The sequence below is a fragment of the Acanthisitta chloris genome, unplaced genomic scaffold (genome assembly GCF_000695815.1).
Source record: "Acanthisitta chloris isolate BGI_N310 unplaced genomic scaffold, ASM69581v1 scaffold41549, whole genome shotgun sequence".
Classification (NCBI taxonomy): Eukaryota; Metazoa; Chordata; class Aves; order Passeriformes; family Acanthisittidae; genus Acanthisitta; species Acanthisitta chloris.
The window spans coordinates 24,861-42,300 of NW_008690458.1; the positions used below are offsets into that span (position 1 = coordinate 24,861).

A 17,440-nucleotide genomic window follows, 5' to 3' on the forward strand; every position below is an offset into this window, starting at 1 on the left:
ACCAAACTGTTCAGATGTTGAGAAAATCACAGACTGCCAACAACAACAAAGAACACCCACGGTAAGAAGCAGAAAGTATTGACACTTCACGGCAGTAATTTTTAAAGACAGTAAACAAAGGGAAGGCACTTCAGCTCTCACCTCCTCTTCCTGTGATCTTTTCTTATGAGCCATCTTGTAGAGTTTGTGTAGTTTCCTGGCATCAAATTCTGTGAATTTTGACACAAATATCCATAGGTTCCTAGAAGGACATGAATGTTTTCTGTTAATAGCTACACCAGCAGTGTATCTGCCAACTGCTTTCAAACCAAGGTCACATCAGTTCGACCTCTCTGAGAAAGTCTCAACCCAACTCAGGACAGGATGATCAGGAGAGCTGGAACCAAATTCTTCAAAACACAACAAACAAGTTTGCACTGGTTCATCTAAAATAGCTCTAAAATCAAGTTAAATGAAACCAGCACAACTTGCAGACAAACCCCTCACCTGGAACTGGTCATAGAAGACCATCCTTGGTAGAGTTCTAGGTCAGGCTGAATGGAACTCTTGAGTAACCTGGTCTAGTGGAAGGTACCCCTGCCCATGGCAGGGGGGTTAGAACTAGATGATCTTTAAGGTCCTTTCCAACCCAAACCATTCTGAGATTCTATGGACTGAGTTGGCCAGAGAACACAAGATTTCACAGGTTAAATAAAAGGCAAATGGCACACTCATCCACATAAAACCCAGCAGCCTCTGACTACCATTTCAAAATACCATAAACCAGCCAAGGAAAACAAAATGATTCCTCACCTTCTCCATAGCTTGATGTGATCCTGGTCAGTGTAGGCTTTAAGGCACTCAGAGATGCGATCACCAATTTTTAGGAGGCAGTTGCGTGTGTGCTCCAGCTGTTCTTGAACTGTCAGTCCCTTATCAGGCTTATCAAGTTGCTTCAGTGCTTTTTTGACTGGTCTCATCCTTTCCTTGCACTTGAAAAAGCAATAGAGAGTGATTAATTTGGCACAGAGCTCTACATTGTTCCCTTGTTAATCAGAGCTGGAAGAAGTTCATTAGCATGAGATATTAATTTTATTTGACCATTAGGCAAGGAGAAATCAGCTATAAAATAGCAATTTGTTAGGCATGCTGCAGACAACAGTCAGGAAAAGACAAGAGTGTCCCCACTTCCACTGTCCCTGTCTTTTAGAGGGGAGCAATTTGCTTTGCAAATCATAACACACATGGTCTGATGCTGCACAGATCCCACAGCAGGCAGCGAGGCATATCCAAGCATCCACACACTGAACCAGCAGCCCCAACTGAAGGACTGGTCACTCAATCCTGTTCATCCCCATCTGTGGTCACTTTAATGCTCACTTTTACCAAAACTGGCAGATGTGAGATGAAAGCACCAGCATTTTTGGCTGTGTGCATCAACACTGTGCACAGGCAGGAAATCAGACAGGTTTCTACTGCCTGACTGCACCTTTCAGGCATCACAGAAGGAAGTTAAAGAAACAGACAAAACTAACACAGGACCTGCAGCAAATACACAGATTTGCATTGAGAGAACTGGTTTTAAGAAGTGGTACTTCAGCCAAAAAGAATCTGCTACGACAACTTCTACTAAGAAGCTATTTTTACAACAAGCCTTGCAGGCATGTTTGTTGCAAGAGTATTTACACAGCTCCATACCTTCCAGAGCCATACAAGGTCACCCTCAAAACTCCCCTGCATTTCCCTGCCTGGAAAAGCCCCAGTGGGCTCCTTGGCTTCTACAGGAGAGGGTCTGCCAAGTAAGGCTGCGGGGTCTTCTGTAACCCAGGGCTGCCAAATGAGTGGTGGGAACTTAGCAGCTAAAGCAGAGTCCTTGTGCATGCTCTGCTGACATAGAATCATAGAATTTAAGGGTTGGAATGAACAATGCCATGGGCAGGGTAGGTAGGGTAGGCTACCAGTGGGTAGCACAGAGGCTGGTGGGAAGCTCTTGTCCAGGGTTGTCCTGCCCTGCTCAGATTGGCCAGAGGAAATCTCTGTGGGGCACTAGTAGGGGGTTCACACCCTGACACCTAAAACATGTCCTTGGATAACACCTAAGCAAACCCTAAGTGCCTTGCTGGGCTCTCTGCCACTGTCCTCCCATCTCCCAAGGAAAATACTCACTATGCTGAATGTTTCTTGGTCCAGATCATCATCCTCATCTTCTCCAATGGGGATCGGCTCACTCCCTGCAGTAATGTGCACAGGACCTTGTGATCTCTTCCCTTTACTTCCAGATTTGGCCTCACCACCTTTAGGCTTTACAAGGACAAATTACACACATCACACAATGAGCCAGACTGCAGGATCCCAACTGATCCAGCTAACAGCCTCCACACTATTGTTACTGGCAGTTGTTAAACCCTAGGCACCGCTCCTACAACTTTCCTCACAAGATCTCAAACTGTTGAGCTGCAATGGCTCTGTTTAGCTTTACATCATCCCTGAGGGAGCAGAAAGAAGTCAAAGCCAACAGCTTGGACATGAATACTATATTCACACTCATGGAGAGAAAACCAATGTTGAAGACTTGGAAGAGAGGTTAAGCTAAATAATCTATCTCCTTTGCAAAGGACAGAGCTCAGGGTAGTCTCACGTCTACAAGGATCTGTCACTAGTTCTAAAATTATGGCCTGTTAGTGTAAAGTTTTACTTACATGACTTATCTGCAGTCAAAGTAATACCAAAAATCACTGGAAAGCAAACTTTCCCCTACACACACAACAAAACCTCTTGGTTTGCACTTATGACCTCAGTGTCAAAACACACTGAGCATGCAGTACATACCTGTTCCTTGGACAGGTACTTCAGGTCATTGTTACTGAAGCTTTTACCCCCCCTTCCATTCTGAACTCAGCCTCAGGGCAGCAGTACCCAAAATGCAAGGGACATTTTAGTCTCCAGCATACCAGTGATGTTGAAATGTTCATTCTGGTGAGTCCTGAACAGTGACAATGACAACTTACAGTTTTGATGGTGTGGACAGTTGGGTCATTTGGGTGAGTTTAAATTAAAGGGGAACAAGAGACAAGGAGCTGCCAACCCTGTGATAAATCACAGCTGAACAGAACTTTGATCTGAGTGCTCCAGGCTCTTCCTCTGTTCTTCCTTAACATCAGCACCGTGGCCATATCACTGTCACAGGGACAGCTGTACTTGAAAGGCAGTCTGACAAAATCTCTTCCTTTCTGCTCACACTCCACCAAGCTTTAGGACATATTGCCTTTTCTGCCTTTTATGGCAATTCAGAAGGGCTGAAAAAGGGATAACACCTCACCACACAGTACTTCATTGATGTCTTTTCACACAGGGCCTTTAATGAATCCTGTCTCATAGCCTGTTCTTCTGCTCAGGGACTTTCCTATCAAACTGCCTCTGAGAGTAGCACATACCTTCTCTTTCTTGTCTTTTGTCTTCTTTTTCTCTTTATCACTTTCCTTTTCCTTCTTAGTGGATGTCTGCTTTTCCTTGTTCTCTTTGTTCTCTTTCTTCTTCTGTTTCTTTTTCACAGGGCTCTTGTCCAAGCCATCCTCCTAGAAAAATCAGTCACAGCACAAAGCTGGAGTCTCTCACCTCATGTACACTTTCTTCCATAAAACTTACATCCTTGAAACACAGGCAACTTTTGAGGTTCATCCAAATTTGCCCTCACACCTCTTTAAGCAGACAGGAAGCCCTGCTTAACCAGCTGCTACCCACCCAAGCTTGACGAAAGGGTATGAAAACCAGATGAGCCCCAATCTGTGACAAGCTGGCAAGCTGCAGATCAGCACTGCTTTCCTGTGCCAGCTGCGCTCCAGAATGCTCAGCCCCTGAGGTAGATACTGATCAGCATATGAACAAAAAGCCTTAGACAACAAGCCAAACCACTCAAAGACTGAACGTTTTCTAAGCAACAGCATGACCTTGGTAAACTCCAGTTTCACCACTGGCTGATGTGCTGAAAAGGAGAGGGAAACAGCTCTTCTTTCTCTCCTTTATAAGGGCAACAGGCTTTGTCCTGAGACAACCTTTCCTCCAAGTTAGCATGTGGATGTGTGTGGCTATTCTAGGATGCCCCAAAACACTTAAAGCACTGACCTAAAAGAATAGGTGGCAAAGGTCCTTCTTTCATCCTGACAGATGTATGTTTTTGTGAGTTTGCCAATCCTGTGGGAATGCACTCTGTAGTGCCTCCCAACCCTCCAAGGCTCTCCTGGGGATGCTTGTCAAGGCGAGTTTGGGTAGTAACAACACAGTTCAAGGAAAGCTGGAAAAGTCACTCTCCACCAGGTTGACTCACCTTGACTTCACCTTCTTCTGACTGGTTGTCTGAGTGCCGAGGAGAGGAGAGTTCATTCCCATGCTCATCTTTGACTTTGGGAGCCTTGTTCTCTTTCTTTACTCGTGGTTTCCTCTTCTTTAGCTTGCCCTGGTGAAAATACAGAACAAGTCAGGGCACGAAAATAGCTACAGGTACTTCCTGCAGACATATCCCATCTCCTGAACATCCTGGAAACAGCTGTAGGTCCTGCAGGATGGCAGGAAGCTTGATGGGCCTAAGTCCCTCAGTAATAATTACCTGCCCCATATTAATTAGCATTTCAGTATCACAACGCAATCACACAATAGACAAGTCCATATTCCTTCACATGGATGGTATTCAGTGACCTGGGAACACAGGTTGTCTCCCACCACCAGCCTAAAAACCCCAGAATCAAGCAGCCACATCTTACCTCTTCCCCATCTTTCATGTTTTCTTTCTTGTCTAGATCTTTCTTCAGCAGTTTCAGTAGATAATCAACTCGAGTCTGGAGCTGTTTTCCCTGAGGTTTCTTATCAGTCTCAACAGGTAGGATCTTTGATAAAGAAGAAAAAAAAATACATACACACATGCACAAAGCTTGACAAAACAGATGCACACTAACAGCAGTCCTTCCAGGCCCAGCAAAGGCCTGGAGATGCTGCACCTTCTGGAGGAACAAGAAAGCTTAAGCATTCCTTCCAACTCTCACACAGATTCTCCCTGTCTGGCCAACAGTGAAGCTCCTAGCAAGCAAGCATCCCTCCCCTTGGTCTTTTGCAGAAGTGAAAGGACTCCAAGGCAGCTCTGTGATCTTTCTTCAAGAAATAAGATCTTTTCTTGAAGGAAAAAAAAACCCTTTACAAACTATATTTGGGACCTCGACTTGCAAAACTGAGTTTGCTGTCCTTGATGCATCAGGTTTGTTTTTGACAGCCTTGTCACAGCAGGCTGGTCCCTCTGGTAACCTCAGACACTGCTACAGCAGTGATACAGATGCAGAATTTTTAGTGGAAAACAAGGCTGCAAGGTGTCACTTTATGAAGAAAGTACCTCAGCTTGTCAACTAGGTTAGCTCCATCCTCCATTGGAAAGTGGGTGGTGTGTCTCAAGCAGCTGTTTCCATTGTAAAATGCCTTTCTGAACCTCACGCATGAAAGGCTCTCAGCCACAGCCTGACCTTTGCTAAGAGCACTAGCAGGGATGTCCACAGATATGTAGCAGATTGGCATCAAAGCTGGTGTGGAGATTCCTGATGCTCCTCAGCCCTGTGCTGCAGTTAGCTCTTTCCATTGCGCTGACACAACGGATCGTGGCTTATATTTAACCCAGATCACTTCAACATGGCCCCTGTAAACAGCTCTTATGGGGATGACTGAGGACCAGAGGAACTAGATGGAGCCTTTCCAGCTGGCTGTGCTGCCATTCCCAGTCATATAACTATACCCTCAAAGCTAACACAGACCAGTTTTGACATAAGCAGTGTCAAATCTGTGAAAAATTATTTCCACACAGAAATTCAGACTCAGCTTCTTGTGAGATGCTCAAGGAAACATCAAGTCACCATTATGCAATGCAGCTAGTCCTGTGCATGTAACCACACATGTCAGCATTGCCATTTTCTTCCTGCATCGTTTCAGTGTGGCTCATGTGGTACTGTTCAGGGAAAATGTACTGCCCATCAAACAACACCACTCTGCTTTCCATCAGGCATGCAACATTCCATGAAGGTCACTGTTTTCCTCATTATTATTTATTATTATTTTTGGAGTAGTTACAAACATAAACATCTGTTTCTGGAGCAAATGAAACATGTTCCCTATGAACATGGACCCAATGGAAGCAGCAAGCAAAGCGACCTACCTTATCGGATAACTTCAATTCCGGATCTGTTTTAATTAGCTCCCAGTTTCCATAACCATGCTCGTAAATTCCCACTAACAAGCGAGAATCCTCCTCCACTCCCCAGTCTACATCAAAATGAGCAGCTTTGACACGGCACGTCAGGCGGTACCTAAAGGCATTTCAAACACGAGCTACTTTTAATGCTGTGGAGGATAAAGCAAATCCACATATCCAGGCTATTCTCTTTCCACTACAAAATCCAAATTCCCTGAGCCTCTTTCTGTGCTGCCTACTTAGCCAAACTCACTTCTTCCTTTCCTCTGGGTCCGTGGGAATGGATTTATGCAGCATTTCAAACTCCTCTTCATGCTGGATGATGGATTTCACATTGACTTGGACACCAGAAATCTTGATAGTAGGACCTCGTCTCTTTCCAGGTCCTTTCCCTGCTCAACAATAAAACACAGCAACTAAGCAGTGCCTCTGTAAAAATGGCTCCACAGACAGTGATCAAGACCTGGCCTGCAACCTCTTATTTAAACATAAGGCCCAAAGTATCAGTTTTCTTTCACTAACTTACTTAGATCTGCAATCCAAACACCTCCCAGTATCATTTCCTTACGAATATGTCTAAGTATGCAGGAGCTGTTGCTTCAGCAGTTTTGTTCAGCTGCAACAGGCACAGAACCAGCAGGAAATCCAGCCCTGACCCTGTATCTCCAAACTAACAGCACAGAACAGCCATACACAGAGTGGGTGATGATTCCAGCTCTGGGAAGTGCTAACTGTGGATCCAGGTTTACCATGGAGTACACAGGACCAGTTTGATTTCCAGTCCCAGAAGCAGTTAAAATATAATTTGCTTTGTTTTGGGCCCAACATTAAACAAGTTGATCACTTCAGCCCCTCCTCATAAAACTCATGTGCAGCAGAAGCCAACAGACCCAAGTGGCACTTTCCAGTCTGAGCAGAAGGCTCAGGGTTTCTCTCCATTGCTGGAGACTCTCCCATTTCTGCAGCTCTGCCTGGCAGAGATGGAATGGTTTAAGTGTGTGCTTGTTTTGTCCATTGCTTCTAAGTCACAATGTGACTTGCTTCCCTATCCAGCATGGGAATGTTTTCCTCTCCAGCTCCATAGACACCCCCAAAAACATCGTAACAGCAGCACACAACCCTCTTGCCTACCTTCCCCTGGATTTTCTTTCAGCTGCTCCTCATATTCTTGCATTGCTGACACACAACTGTTGTGGATGAGCTCCCCTAACCGTTTCAGATCAGCCACAGACTTATCCACCAGCTCAGCATCCCGAGCAATACACTCCAGTCTGGGAAAGGAGAAAAGCATTTTGTATTTGATACAGCTTATCTCTTCACAGTCACTTCCTAATCAATTGTTTCACAGCTTTTAGTACTCAATGCTGCACATGCAATGAAACATGCACGAGTTGAGCTCATGCAGGAAACAACCCAGTTTTATCTTTTCTTTAGGTCTAACAGCTGCAGTGCAGATGATCGAATCCCTTGGAATTTTTAGTATTAAAGCAAAGGTGAGAACTGTCTATCCTGGGGACAACAGGGACCCTCTGTGACTGACCCGTGTTCCCCCAGGCTTTCCCAGTTCTATATTAACTCCATGCAAAGGACAAAGCTGCCATCTGCTGTCCTTTCTGCCTGCCCCAAGTTAGTAACATCAAGACCCACATGCAAGCCTTGTGTTTCACAACAAAAGAGTACAACCAGCTGAAAAAACACTGTCATTCTCATACAATATACACAGGGATTGAGACCTCAGCAAGGGCTTTTCAGACCCAGCACATATGCCCCTCTCCCTTCCTCCCTCACTTCACGCTGGGTCACAGCACTCGGTAAAGGCTCTGCAGACCCACACTCGAGGACAGTGTGTGCCTCTTCTTGCTTCAAGAGCAGGGAGAGAAAGATGCTCAAAATTCAGTCTTGAGGCTGACATGCAGAGAGAAGCTTGGCAAGCATTTTGGGTAGCATTTTCTGTTCAGACAGCTGCTCCCTCTCCTCTCCAGGCAGAGTGGGAATGCCCCAAGGGCTGGACTCTGCCAGCAGGACGATGCTGTGTACAGCCCGGCGCCACGACTGCCCTAGCTGGGTTTTGGCCAGCATTCATCAGTGCCCATCAAGTGAGACACAAGGGACTGCACAGCAGTGCTTGGGTCCTGACAACATGACAGCAAGGTTTGTGCTGTCCATGGAGGTTGTATCAAACATCCACACACCAATGTGTGCCTGGCTGTGCTCAGAAATACAACGTCCCTCCATGATTCCCCTCTAGTCCCTCCCAGGCTGGGACTCACCGTTCAAGAGGCAATCCAAACTTCTTGTAAGCCTTGATAAACCTAAGGGAAAAAAAATAAAAAAACTAAACTAACTGCCATAAAAAGTATGTCCAGTATCACAAATACACTTGAATATATTCATTACAGCCTGTCACATTATCACCCTTGCATTCCCCACTGATTAGCTCAGCATCCCTCAGCACTGGGAAGCCTAATCCATTAGCCCCCACAAAGAGTTTTGTGACCTTGGCTGGAGAAGAGCACAACATTATTATGAATGTTGAGAGTTTGACAGATGAGACAAAAAAAAAAAAGAAGAAAGCTCTAACTGTAGTGTAAAAAAAATAGAAGAAAGCACTGGCTCACACCATGTTGGTAATTATTAACTTCATTTTTCCAAGAAGAAAAGAGGCATTAAATCAATGTCATTGGTAATTTTAAGACTCAGGCTGTAAATGTAGCAACCCATCACAGAAGAGCCAAATGTGGTTCAATCCATCACAGAGGTTAGCAAACAAGGTTTGTTACTTATTTTTATGTCTTATTTTTATTGTGAAAATCCCTGCCATGGCTAACACAACTTTAGGGCAAGAGTCAGACACTGTTGCTGCAATCAAATAATGTCTTGTGCTGGGATTAGACCCAATGGCTGCAACTAGACATTGTTTTTTAAATTAGTTACTTTTTTGCCTACTTTTTTCAACTTGCGCTCTTTCAGCCTCTTTTTGCTACATCACAAGAACCTGCTACATTTCATATCCCAACACATCCTTCCTGCTCCGTGGCTTCAGACTGGATATGGGGCAGCAACCACAGTCCAAAATCTCTGCTATCTCCTGCTTAAAACTACACCAACTCAGAGATAGTCTGGGAAAACTCACAACCCCTTCTTTTCCATCTTTGGTTGAACATCTGGCCAGAGCAGTAAGACAAAGATCTTTGGGAAAGACTCAAGAATTGGAAGTTGTGAGAAGAAAATAACACTCTGGAATTCAGCCCCCAGCTGACTTTAGGGACTGACACACAACCACTTGGATCAACAGGACCAGTGCTTCTCATGGGGTCATTTTGCCAAAGCCTGCCTTTCACTTAGAGCTTAAATCAGCAGGATGACTGCCAGAAAAATGTCAGGAAGGCCAAAGCCCTTGGCTTCTCCAGCTCTGTATCTCATGGCACCTAAGACCTCACATGTAATATGGAATTAACTCAATTCACTTGGCCCAGGAAGGGCAGTTACAACAAGGATTAATTTTAGGAATGCACCATCTTTGCTGTAGCCTGACTGAAGACAATCCAGTCCATTTTGCACTGACTTGGATGTTAAGGTCATCAGCTGGGACCAAACTGGATTATGTAACAGTGCAGAAACTGTCCCAATGTACCAGCTCTGCCTAAACTGCTGACGTGCTTACAGGTGAACACTTCCTGGATTAATCTGGGATTTTCTCCACCTGAATGGGATTTCTATATTTGTTTTCTGAACTGCCTCTTGTGCTCAGCACTGACCTCCTGATTTCAGCATCAGTAAATCCTTCCACAGTATCTTTTCTAACACTCCGAGGCCGTCCCCTGCGCTTTGGTCTCTTCTCGTCATCGGTGTCGTCAGTCTCGCTTTCTGATCCAGATGATCTCTGAAGCCTTCTCTTAGTTTCTGCATCTGATTCACTGTCATTTGTCTGAGCCTGTAGGACCAAAAAACCACAGCAGAGTTAACAACTGCTAATCTAATCAACTAGCAACCTTTTCTGTCCCTCTGTGCACTGGTACTTTCTAATGGACTGTAAAACACTTTGGCATCCATTCCTGGAGATGCAGGAGTCCATGCAACCCACCCAGAGAAGCTGCATACCCTTGCAGTTCCCAGCTGGCTGAGGCTCTGATGGCCACCCTTCCTCTACAACCAGCAGTTTCACACTGCATTTTGGTTTACTAAGGTATAAGAGATACTAAAACACACCGTTTTCTGTGGGTTTGTGCCACACTCCCTTAGACTATTTTGAAAACCAGGACACATCAGAAATTAATCTGGATTCATCCAACATGAATTATCTTTCTGTCTAGCTTTCACATCAGTGTTTTTCCCCAGCTCATCCCAGAGAACAGTTCATAATCCCTTAAAGTCCCATATCCCAGAAGAGCTTTCTTGCATAGTCTGCTTTCTGTTGGATGGGGGTAGATCCCATCACCTGAAGAAGAGCTTGGGAAGGCACCATCTCTTTTGTCTCTCAAGATCCACATTTAGTTAAGAGCAGTCCAGGGAGCTAGAGAGCTCAAGGAAAAGAAAGAGCCAGAAAATTGCATCATCTGCCATAAAATCTAATAGAGTTGGATATTTAGCCCTGGCTAACTACAGGTTGTCTTTAATTTTGATTGTCACGACAAGATGAGTTGTATCAGATCCAGTCTGGGTCCTCACACTGCTTCCCAAACCATGGGCCCAATGCACAATGCCAACGAGAGGTCAATGTGCTACCTCTGTGCTTTATTCCCAACCAACTCTGGAGGAAGGAAAGAAGCTCAGATGGCAGCTCCCTGGAGTGTTGCCTTTGCCAGCTCTTGCCTCTTGCCTCAGCTCCTCGAGGTGGGCTGTACCTTTTTAGTCGAGCTCCGGATTCGAGGCAGCATGTAGATTTCCTCCAACTCTTTCTGCCTTTCTTCCTCCTCCACCTTTTTCCTCTGCTCCTCTGGAATAATATCATCCCAGTCCTTTTGGGACCGCTCGTCCAGCTCTGTCTCCTCCTCTTCCATGGTTGCAAAGTTGGCGACCTTTTACAAGCAAAGGAACACTTTTAGCAATTCCCTCCCCTGGCAGGAACACTCCAGAGCTGTCTGCTAAGCCTCAACTCCTTCCCCGTAGGAATTCTGCCAACACTTCCATAACTACTTCATAATTGATCCCTATGTCTCTGCATTCCTGGTTCCATGCCATGTCTTTGACTAACAGCTTTTGAGGAAGTACGTGCAGTTTAAGAAGTACTGTTGAGCCTTTGTAAATTACTGGGTTTGTTTCCAAATTTGGTAAATTCTTTATTTGATTCACAGCCTTCAAAACCACTTGATATTACATGAATACCTACATCAGGAGGCTTGGAACTAGATGATCTTTAAGGGTCCTCCCAACCCAAACCATTCTATGACCTCTCTGAGGTGTTCCTGCCTGTTACTGACCTTACCACTGTGGCAGGATGTGGGGAGCCACATTCCCACACTCCACTACAAAGCCTGGGGGTCCATACCTTGAACTGGGAGAGGAGCTCGTCAGTGGCACTGGTGGACACTTCATTCTCCCGTGTTTCAGCCAGACGCAGGATCTCATCGATGTCCATCTCCTACCAGTCAGAGAGAAGGAAGGATAAAGCAGAGTGTGCCGAGCACAGCGGGAAGTAAGAGGCTTTGAGAACAGACTCATGTGCTGATATGAGCTAAATAAAGTGCAAATATCTGCAGGGTGTCAACCCCGAGGGCAGGGATGAACTATCTCAAGTGGTACAACACAGTATAAATAAGGTGACAGAACAGAAGAAAAGGACCCTCAAGGCTGAGCAGTGGGGAAAATTTCCAGACAGTGAGATATATGAACTGTGGACTGTTTCCCTTGGGGCAGTTCTGCTGCTTGGGCCATTAGAGAATTGGTTAAAGCACTCAGTACTAAACTGTCAAGCAATGCTGTGCTGAGGCAGGAGAGAGTGACCTATTCACTTCACTGTGCTGACTCCTGCCTCTCTCTGAGACAGGAGGCATCTCACCAAAAAAGGATGCTGAACAAGTGCTCAGAAGAGGCAGGGAGAGGAGCTCTCAGCAGCCTGTGCTAATGAATCCTCAGGAGCCAAGAGACTCCTTCAGTGACCATTACTATTCAACCCCCAACAATAAGGCACTCCTTAACCCCTTGATCCCCCAACCCCAGAGCTCTTTCTTCAGCTTCTCCAGACTCACACATGCCCTATTCACCAACCTGCTCTCATGCACAGGGCAAGTACAAAGTGGGAGCAAGCACACACAGTCCCTCGTGCAGACCTGCACAGGACTACAAACTGCTATGTGATTTCAATTTCAAACTACCTGAGGCTCTGACTCTTCCCCTTCAAGTTCTTTGAAGAGATCTTCAGCTCCAAACTTCAGAATAGCTGTCAGCTCCTCTTTGTTGAAAGGATTTGAGCTGCAAGAACAAATGAGAACGAAAAGGTGTTTTGAGCTGCTCAGTAAGCACAAAACCATACCAAAGTTTATCCTATTTGAAGCAAGAAGTAAGTTTTCTACCCAGCACTATAAAAATCTTTTTCACTCATCTCTTTCCTGCTCCAGCATGGACAATAACTGTAAGGGGAATCACCTCCACCTACTGGGGGGGAATGGGGAGAGTCTGAGGTCACTGTCAAAGTGTAGCTAGCTGTTCCATGACCATTACCAGGTTCCCTCAGACCAGGATAATTTCTGGCTGGGTGGAAGACAGAAGGAAAAGCAAGCAATGCATTAAAACTAGGGTTTAATTTCTGATCATCTTTATCCTACTGTCCAAATTAATGGCTGCATAAGCCAAATCAGTGGAAGCTCCTTTATTTATTAACCTTCCATCCTGTCTCCTGTCAAATAAGTATTGGGAAACACAAGCAGGTGAAGCTGGTTACGCCCCATGCTGTACCAGACAGCTCTGCCTCCCGACACAGTCACATACTTGGACCTCCCAGAGTTGTTGTCCAGAACAGTGCGGCCAGTGGTGTCCATGCGCTGGATAACCAAATGATCCAGCACCATTTTCTTCTTGGCTCTCTCAATGATCTCCTCTTCCACTGTCCCCTTTGTGACCAGGCGGTAAATATTCACCTGAGGGGCAAAAAGTGAACAGAGCTATTTCCTGCACCTGAACATGCTCTGCTGACACAGCAATGCATCCCTCAGCTGCTCCACAGGAGACTGGTCTGCTGACATTGTCTCTTCAGGTAGAGATGTGGTTTTTCAGAATAAAAACAAGCACATTCTCTTTATGCCTCAGGGGACCCAGTTAAAATCAGGCTGGTTAACACAGATGTGCCTAAGCACTGAGTAAAAACCTTCTGAAACAATCACTCTAAATTCAAACTAGCACCAAACTTTCTACATACCTAATAAAGCCCTAGTAAAGGTGGATGTTCTACTTTCTAAGCTTTTTGGGGCAAGAAAGAACAGAGCCCACTAGGCTGAGAAGTGCAATGCCACAGGTTGGGTTCTTGGGTTTGAACTATCCCAGAACCCAAAGCCAAGAGAAAGATCTGGCATCTGGCAAATTTGGACTGACTTTTTGTGTCTTAGTTTTCAAATGAACTTCCCATGGGTTGGCAGCACTCTCTGGAGTCAGGACTGGGGACAAAACCACCTGTTTTCAGAAGCTCTGCTGAGCTGGAAGCCTGTTTAGATGCTCCCATTGAAGCCACAGAGAAAATGATCCAAGCAATTCTTCTGACCTGCTTCTTTTGTCCAATGCGGTGAGCTCGGGCCTGAGCCTGGAGATCATTTTGGGGGTTCCAGTCTGAGTCAAAGATAACAACAGTATCAGCAGAGGCCAAATTAATTCCCAGCCCTCCAGCTCGTGTTGACAACAAGAAACAGAAGTCCTGGGGGGGAAAAAAGAAAGGCATCCATGAGTTAGCCAGCCTGTAACTGTGGCCATGAAATAGCAGTGGTGACTCAAAAGCTGCACAAGGCAATGGAGGGCTCTGCTGCTCTCCTGCTTCTTAAGGCAGAAAAAGGTTTTCCTTCTCACACACCCTACTCACACAGGCTAAGCACCACTGGTCTTTAAACTAAGACACAAAGTGAGGCAGTGCTGGCAGGGCTGAAAGATGTGCTATTCCAGGTATGCATCGATATGGGAGAGCAATGTAAGCAGCTAAGGGCAAGGGCACCTTGGAGGAGTCACTGTTGAAGGTCAGACCACACTGCCCACCAGACTCCTACAAAGGCAGCAGACAAATACCTGCTTTTGGTTCCTGAATCCTGCTGGGAGTGAGATCAGCAACTAACAGACTGAGTCACTGCCTAAGAGCACAGGGTGCCAGGTTAGAGCTAAGATGCCTGAGCCCCCATGATGTCCTCAGGAGAGGGGAAAGGGCAGGTTCTATGGCCATCCTTGCTCCTTTTCCACTTGCACTGCTGTCTCTTTCTCACTTTCAGTTGTTAACTTTCCCATGACCATGAACATCTAACTATATCTCCTGTGTCAGCCAAGAATTCCCCTCCAGCCCAGGCTTCTGGAGTGAGGAAAGGTATTTCTCACAGCTGGGCTGACTGTGGCACAAAACAAGTGCCTTGCACCAGTCACTGTGAGTCAGCAAGGCCCGATGAGAGGTTTGAAATATCCTCTCCTGTTACACTGGACACTTCCACCTCCGACACCAAACTCCACTGCCTGCCAACACTTAAAATCCCCTTTTTGCCTCTGCCATTTCATATTCAAAACCAGCTTCAGACTGGAATAACTTAGCAACCACCTCATACTCCAGACCATAGGGAGAGAATTGCTAAATAAACTCCTAAAAGAGGCTCTTCGCAGCCTCTCTGGGACTTTCTGGAGATGTGACTTACAGCACTATGCTTGGATGTGGGAGATTGAAAACCAGCAGTAAGGCTAGTGGCAAAACCTGCTATATCTGTGTCTTTCAAAGTATCTGGGGTCCTGTAAAAAGAAATGCACTGAACTAATCCCCTCTTGGCAGTCACACCCTGTGGCTCAGGCACAACACCCACTGCCTGGGCAGCCCACCCAGACCCTCCTGAGGCAGGACTGTGGTACCTCGGAGCCGTCAGCGTTGAAGTGGTCGAGCGCCTGTTTTCGGATCTCCCCCTTGATCGAGCCGTCCAAGCGCTGGAAAAATCAACAATAATGATAAAAGAAAGAAGGTAAAGGAGCCCTGAGGAACTGCTGCACCCAAGTTCTGTGAGCCCCACAGCCCCCTTTGCTGTCTGCAGCATTTAATTGTTAAAAATAGCTGCCAATTAAAAATAACTGCACTGCCTCAGCTGTGTCACAAGGGCAGGGGGATGCTTGAGGAACAGCCACACAGCGGGTGACACCACAGCTCTCATTACAGGCTCCCAGCCAGGCTCTCTGTGTTCACTGCTCTCTCCTCAGGGTTTAGCACAGGGCACAGCCCAAAGCAGGGGCCTGTCAGAGGACTTTTGCAGTGATGGGGCCACACTGAAATGAAGGGACATCCCTGTTCCCTCCAGTAAGTGCAACTTGTAATCCCAGCCACCAGTCTCTGGGAAACTCAGTGACTCCCATTGCCCAGGCTCCCTCTGCATTTTCTGAATCATAGAATCACAGAATCATAGAATTTTAGGGGTTTGGAATGGACCTCAAAGATCATCTAGTCCCAACCCCCTGCCCTGGACAGGGACACCTCCCACCAGACCAGGTTCTCAAGGCCTCACCCAGCCTGGCTTTGAACACTGCCAGGGTTGGGACAGCCACCACTTCCCTGGGCAACCTGTGTCAGTGTCTCACCACCCTCACAGGGAAAAACCTTTTCCTAATATCCAGCCTAAATTCTCAAGGGAAACCCACTGTTTTCCATGCTGATGTTTCTCACCTGAAAAGGGTAGTGTTTGATAGTCAGATACTCTGCCAAGATGTCCAGCATCCTCACCATCTGGGAGAAGATCAGCACTCTGTTGCCTCTCTCCCGCAGCCTGGTCAGCAGTTTGTCCAAGAGAATTAGCTTTCCACTGCTCCTGATCAGAGACTGAAGAAATAACCATCATTCAGGCTGATGCTTTCCAGTATTACCTTTATGCACATTACACAGAGACATGAAGAGATCTGGTTCTTTTGGGGTCATCCATCTCTCATACATCTCTAATCAAATCACCTAGATTTACCCAGCAGAGGCCACACACAAAATGAATCATCCAAGATAGATCTTACACTGCCTGCAACTTCTACTCCAGATGGCCACAAAATGTTGCCTCCAGTGAAAGCAGAGAGCTGGGGGTTCAAGTGGCTTAGCTGGAAGGATTGTTTCTAAAGGAGAAGCCACAGGACCAGAAGTTTCACTAGATCTTATATTGTTGGAAGGACAGAAGAAAGAGGAAAGTTAAGGAAAAAAGGTGATAACCAAGGACATTGCCCACCTGCAGGGTCTCAAGGCCATTCTCTCTCTCGTTTTCCTCAGGAGGTTTGATAAGGTAGCAGTGGTTGCAGCACTTTTTCAATTCCATCACAATGTTTAGGAAACCAGATGTGCTACCCCTTGTTCCCTTTGAAAGAGCTTTGTAGTTTCTTGTCAAAATCCACCTGCATCAGGAAAATGAAAGTCCACATCACTTGTCAGTGCAGAGTGGAGTCTTGGAAGAACAAAATCTCCAGAGACATCACATTCAAGAGTCTACTTCCCTCCCTCCATCTCTCTTCACTTCTTTCACAGGATGCTGTTGTTTCCTCACTAGCAACCCTGACCTTACTTTCCTGTCGATATTATTACAGTTTAATATTGAACAGCATCACAATTTTGTGCAGATCTTTCCTGCTCCAGGAAGAACATAGCCTCTGTCCTGCAAAGCTGGTCAGCTGAACTGTATCACTCTACAAACACAACTCCAGTGGTCTGGAGATGCTTTTTAGAAGGGAAAATACCAACTACTCTACCTCAGATTCCTACTGGGAAGCTCCTGGTACAACAGGTGATGACTGTCACATTCACTCTGAAGGACACAGCATGGTGAAACACATTTCTAAGGCACATAGAAAGATGTGCCCATTTCTACTGGCACACCCAGTAACTTATTACATGACTCACTTGTAATACTGTTTCTGCAGAGCAGACATTTCCACCCGGAGGATCTGCTCCACTTTGGCTGGCAAAGATTTCTCCACATCCTTCTTCACTCTGCGTAGGAGAAATGGCTCCAGGACTTTGTGAAGGCTCTGGTAGCCATTCTCTCTACCTTTCCCATGATCCTCTTCAAAATCCTCCCAGAACTCAAACCTAGCAAGAGAAATGAGGAGCAG

General features: G+C 45.9%; 1 protein-coding gene across 1 annotated transcript in view; it reads right to left on the reverse strand.

Moving 5' to 3' along the window:
- Positions 1-17,440, reverse strand: part of CHD2 (chromodomain helicase DNA binding protein 2) — a 27,817-nt gene that overhangs the window by 1,576 nt on the left and 8,801 nt on the right. Inside the window, exons 12-31 of the mRNA XM_009081812.1 lie at positions 17,229-17,417; positions 16,564-16,726; positions 16,023-16,175; positions 15,224-15,295; positions 13,896-14,045; positions 13,130-13,278; positions 12,517-12,613; positions 11,691-11,783; positions 11,047-11,220; positions 9,961-10,136; positions 8,473-8,514; positions 7,334-7,473; positions 6,456-6,594; positions 6,167-6,317; positions 4,737-4,859; positions 4,304-4,432; positions 3,414-3,554; positions 2,146-2,280; positions 793-971; positions 142-241 (exon numbers count right to left, since the gene is read on the reverse strand). Of these exons, the coding sequence (XP_009080060.1) occupies positions 142-241; positions 793-971; positions 2,146-2,280; positions 3,414-3,554; positions 4,304-4,432; positions 4,737-4,859; positions 6,167-6,317; positions 6,456-6,594; positions 7,334-7,473; positions 8,473-8,514; positions 9,961-10,136; positions 11,047-11,220; positions 11,691-11,783; positions 12,517-12,613; positions 13,130-13,278; positions 13,896-14,045; positions 15,224-15,295; positions 16,023-16,175; positions 16,564-16,726; positions 17,229-17,417 (2,695 nt within the window). The remainder of the gene's footprint in view (positions 1-141; positions 242-792; positions 972-2,145; positions 2,281-3,413; positions 3,555-4,303; positions 4,433-4,736; positions 4,860-6,166; positions 6,318-6,455; positions 6,595-7,333; positions 7,474-8,472; positions 8,515-9,960; positions 10,137-11,046; positions 11,221-11,690; positions 11,784-12,516; positions 12,614-13,129; positions 13,279-13,895; positions 14,046-15,223; positions 15,296-16,022; positions 16,176-16,563; positions 16,727-17,228; positions 17,418-17,440) is intronic.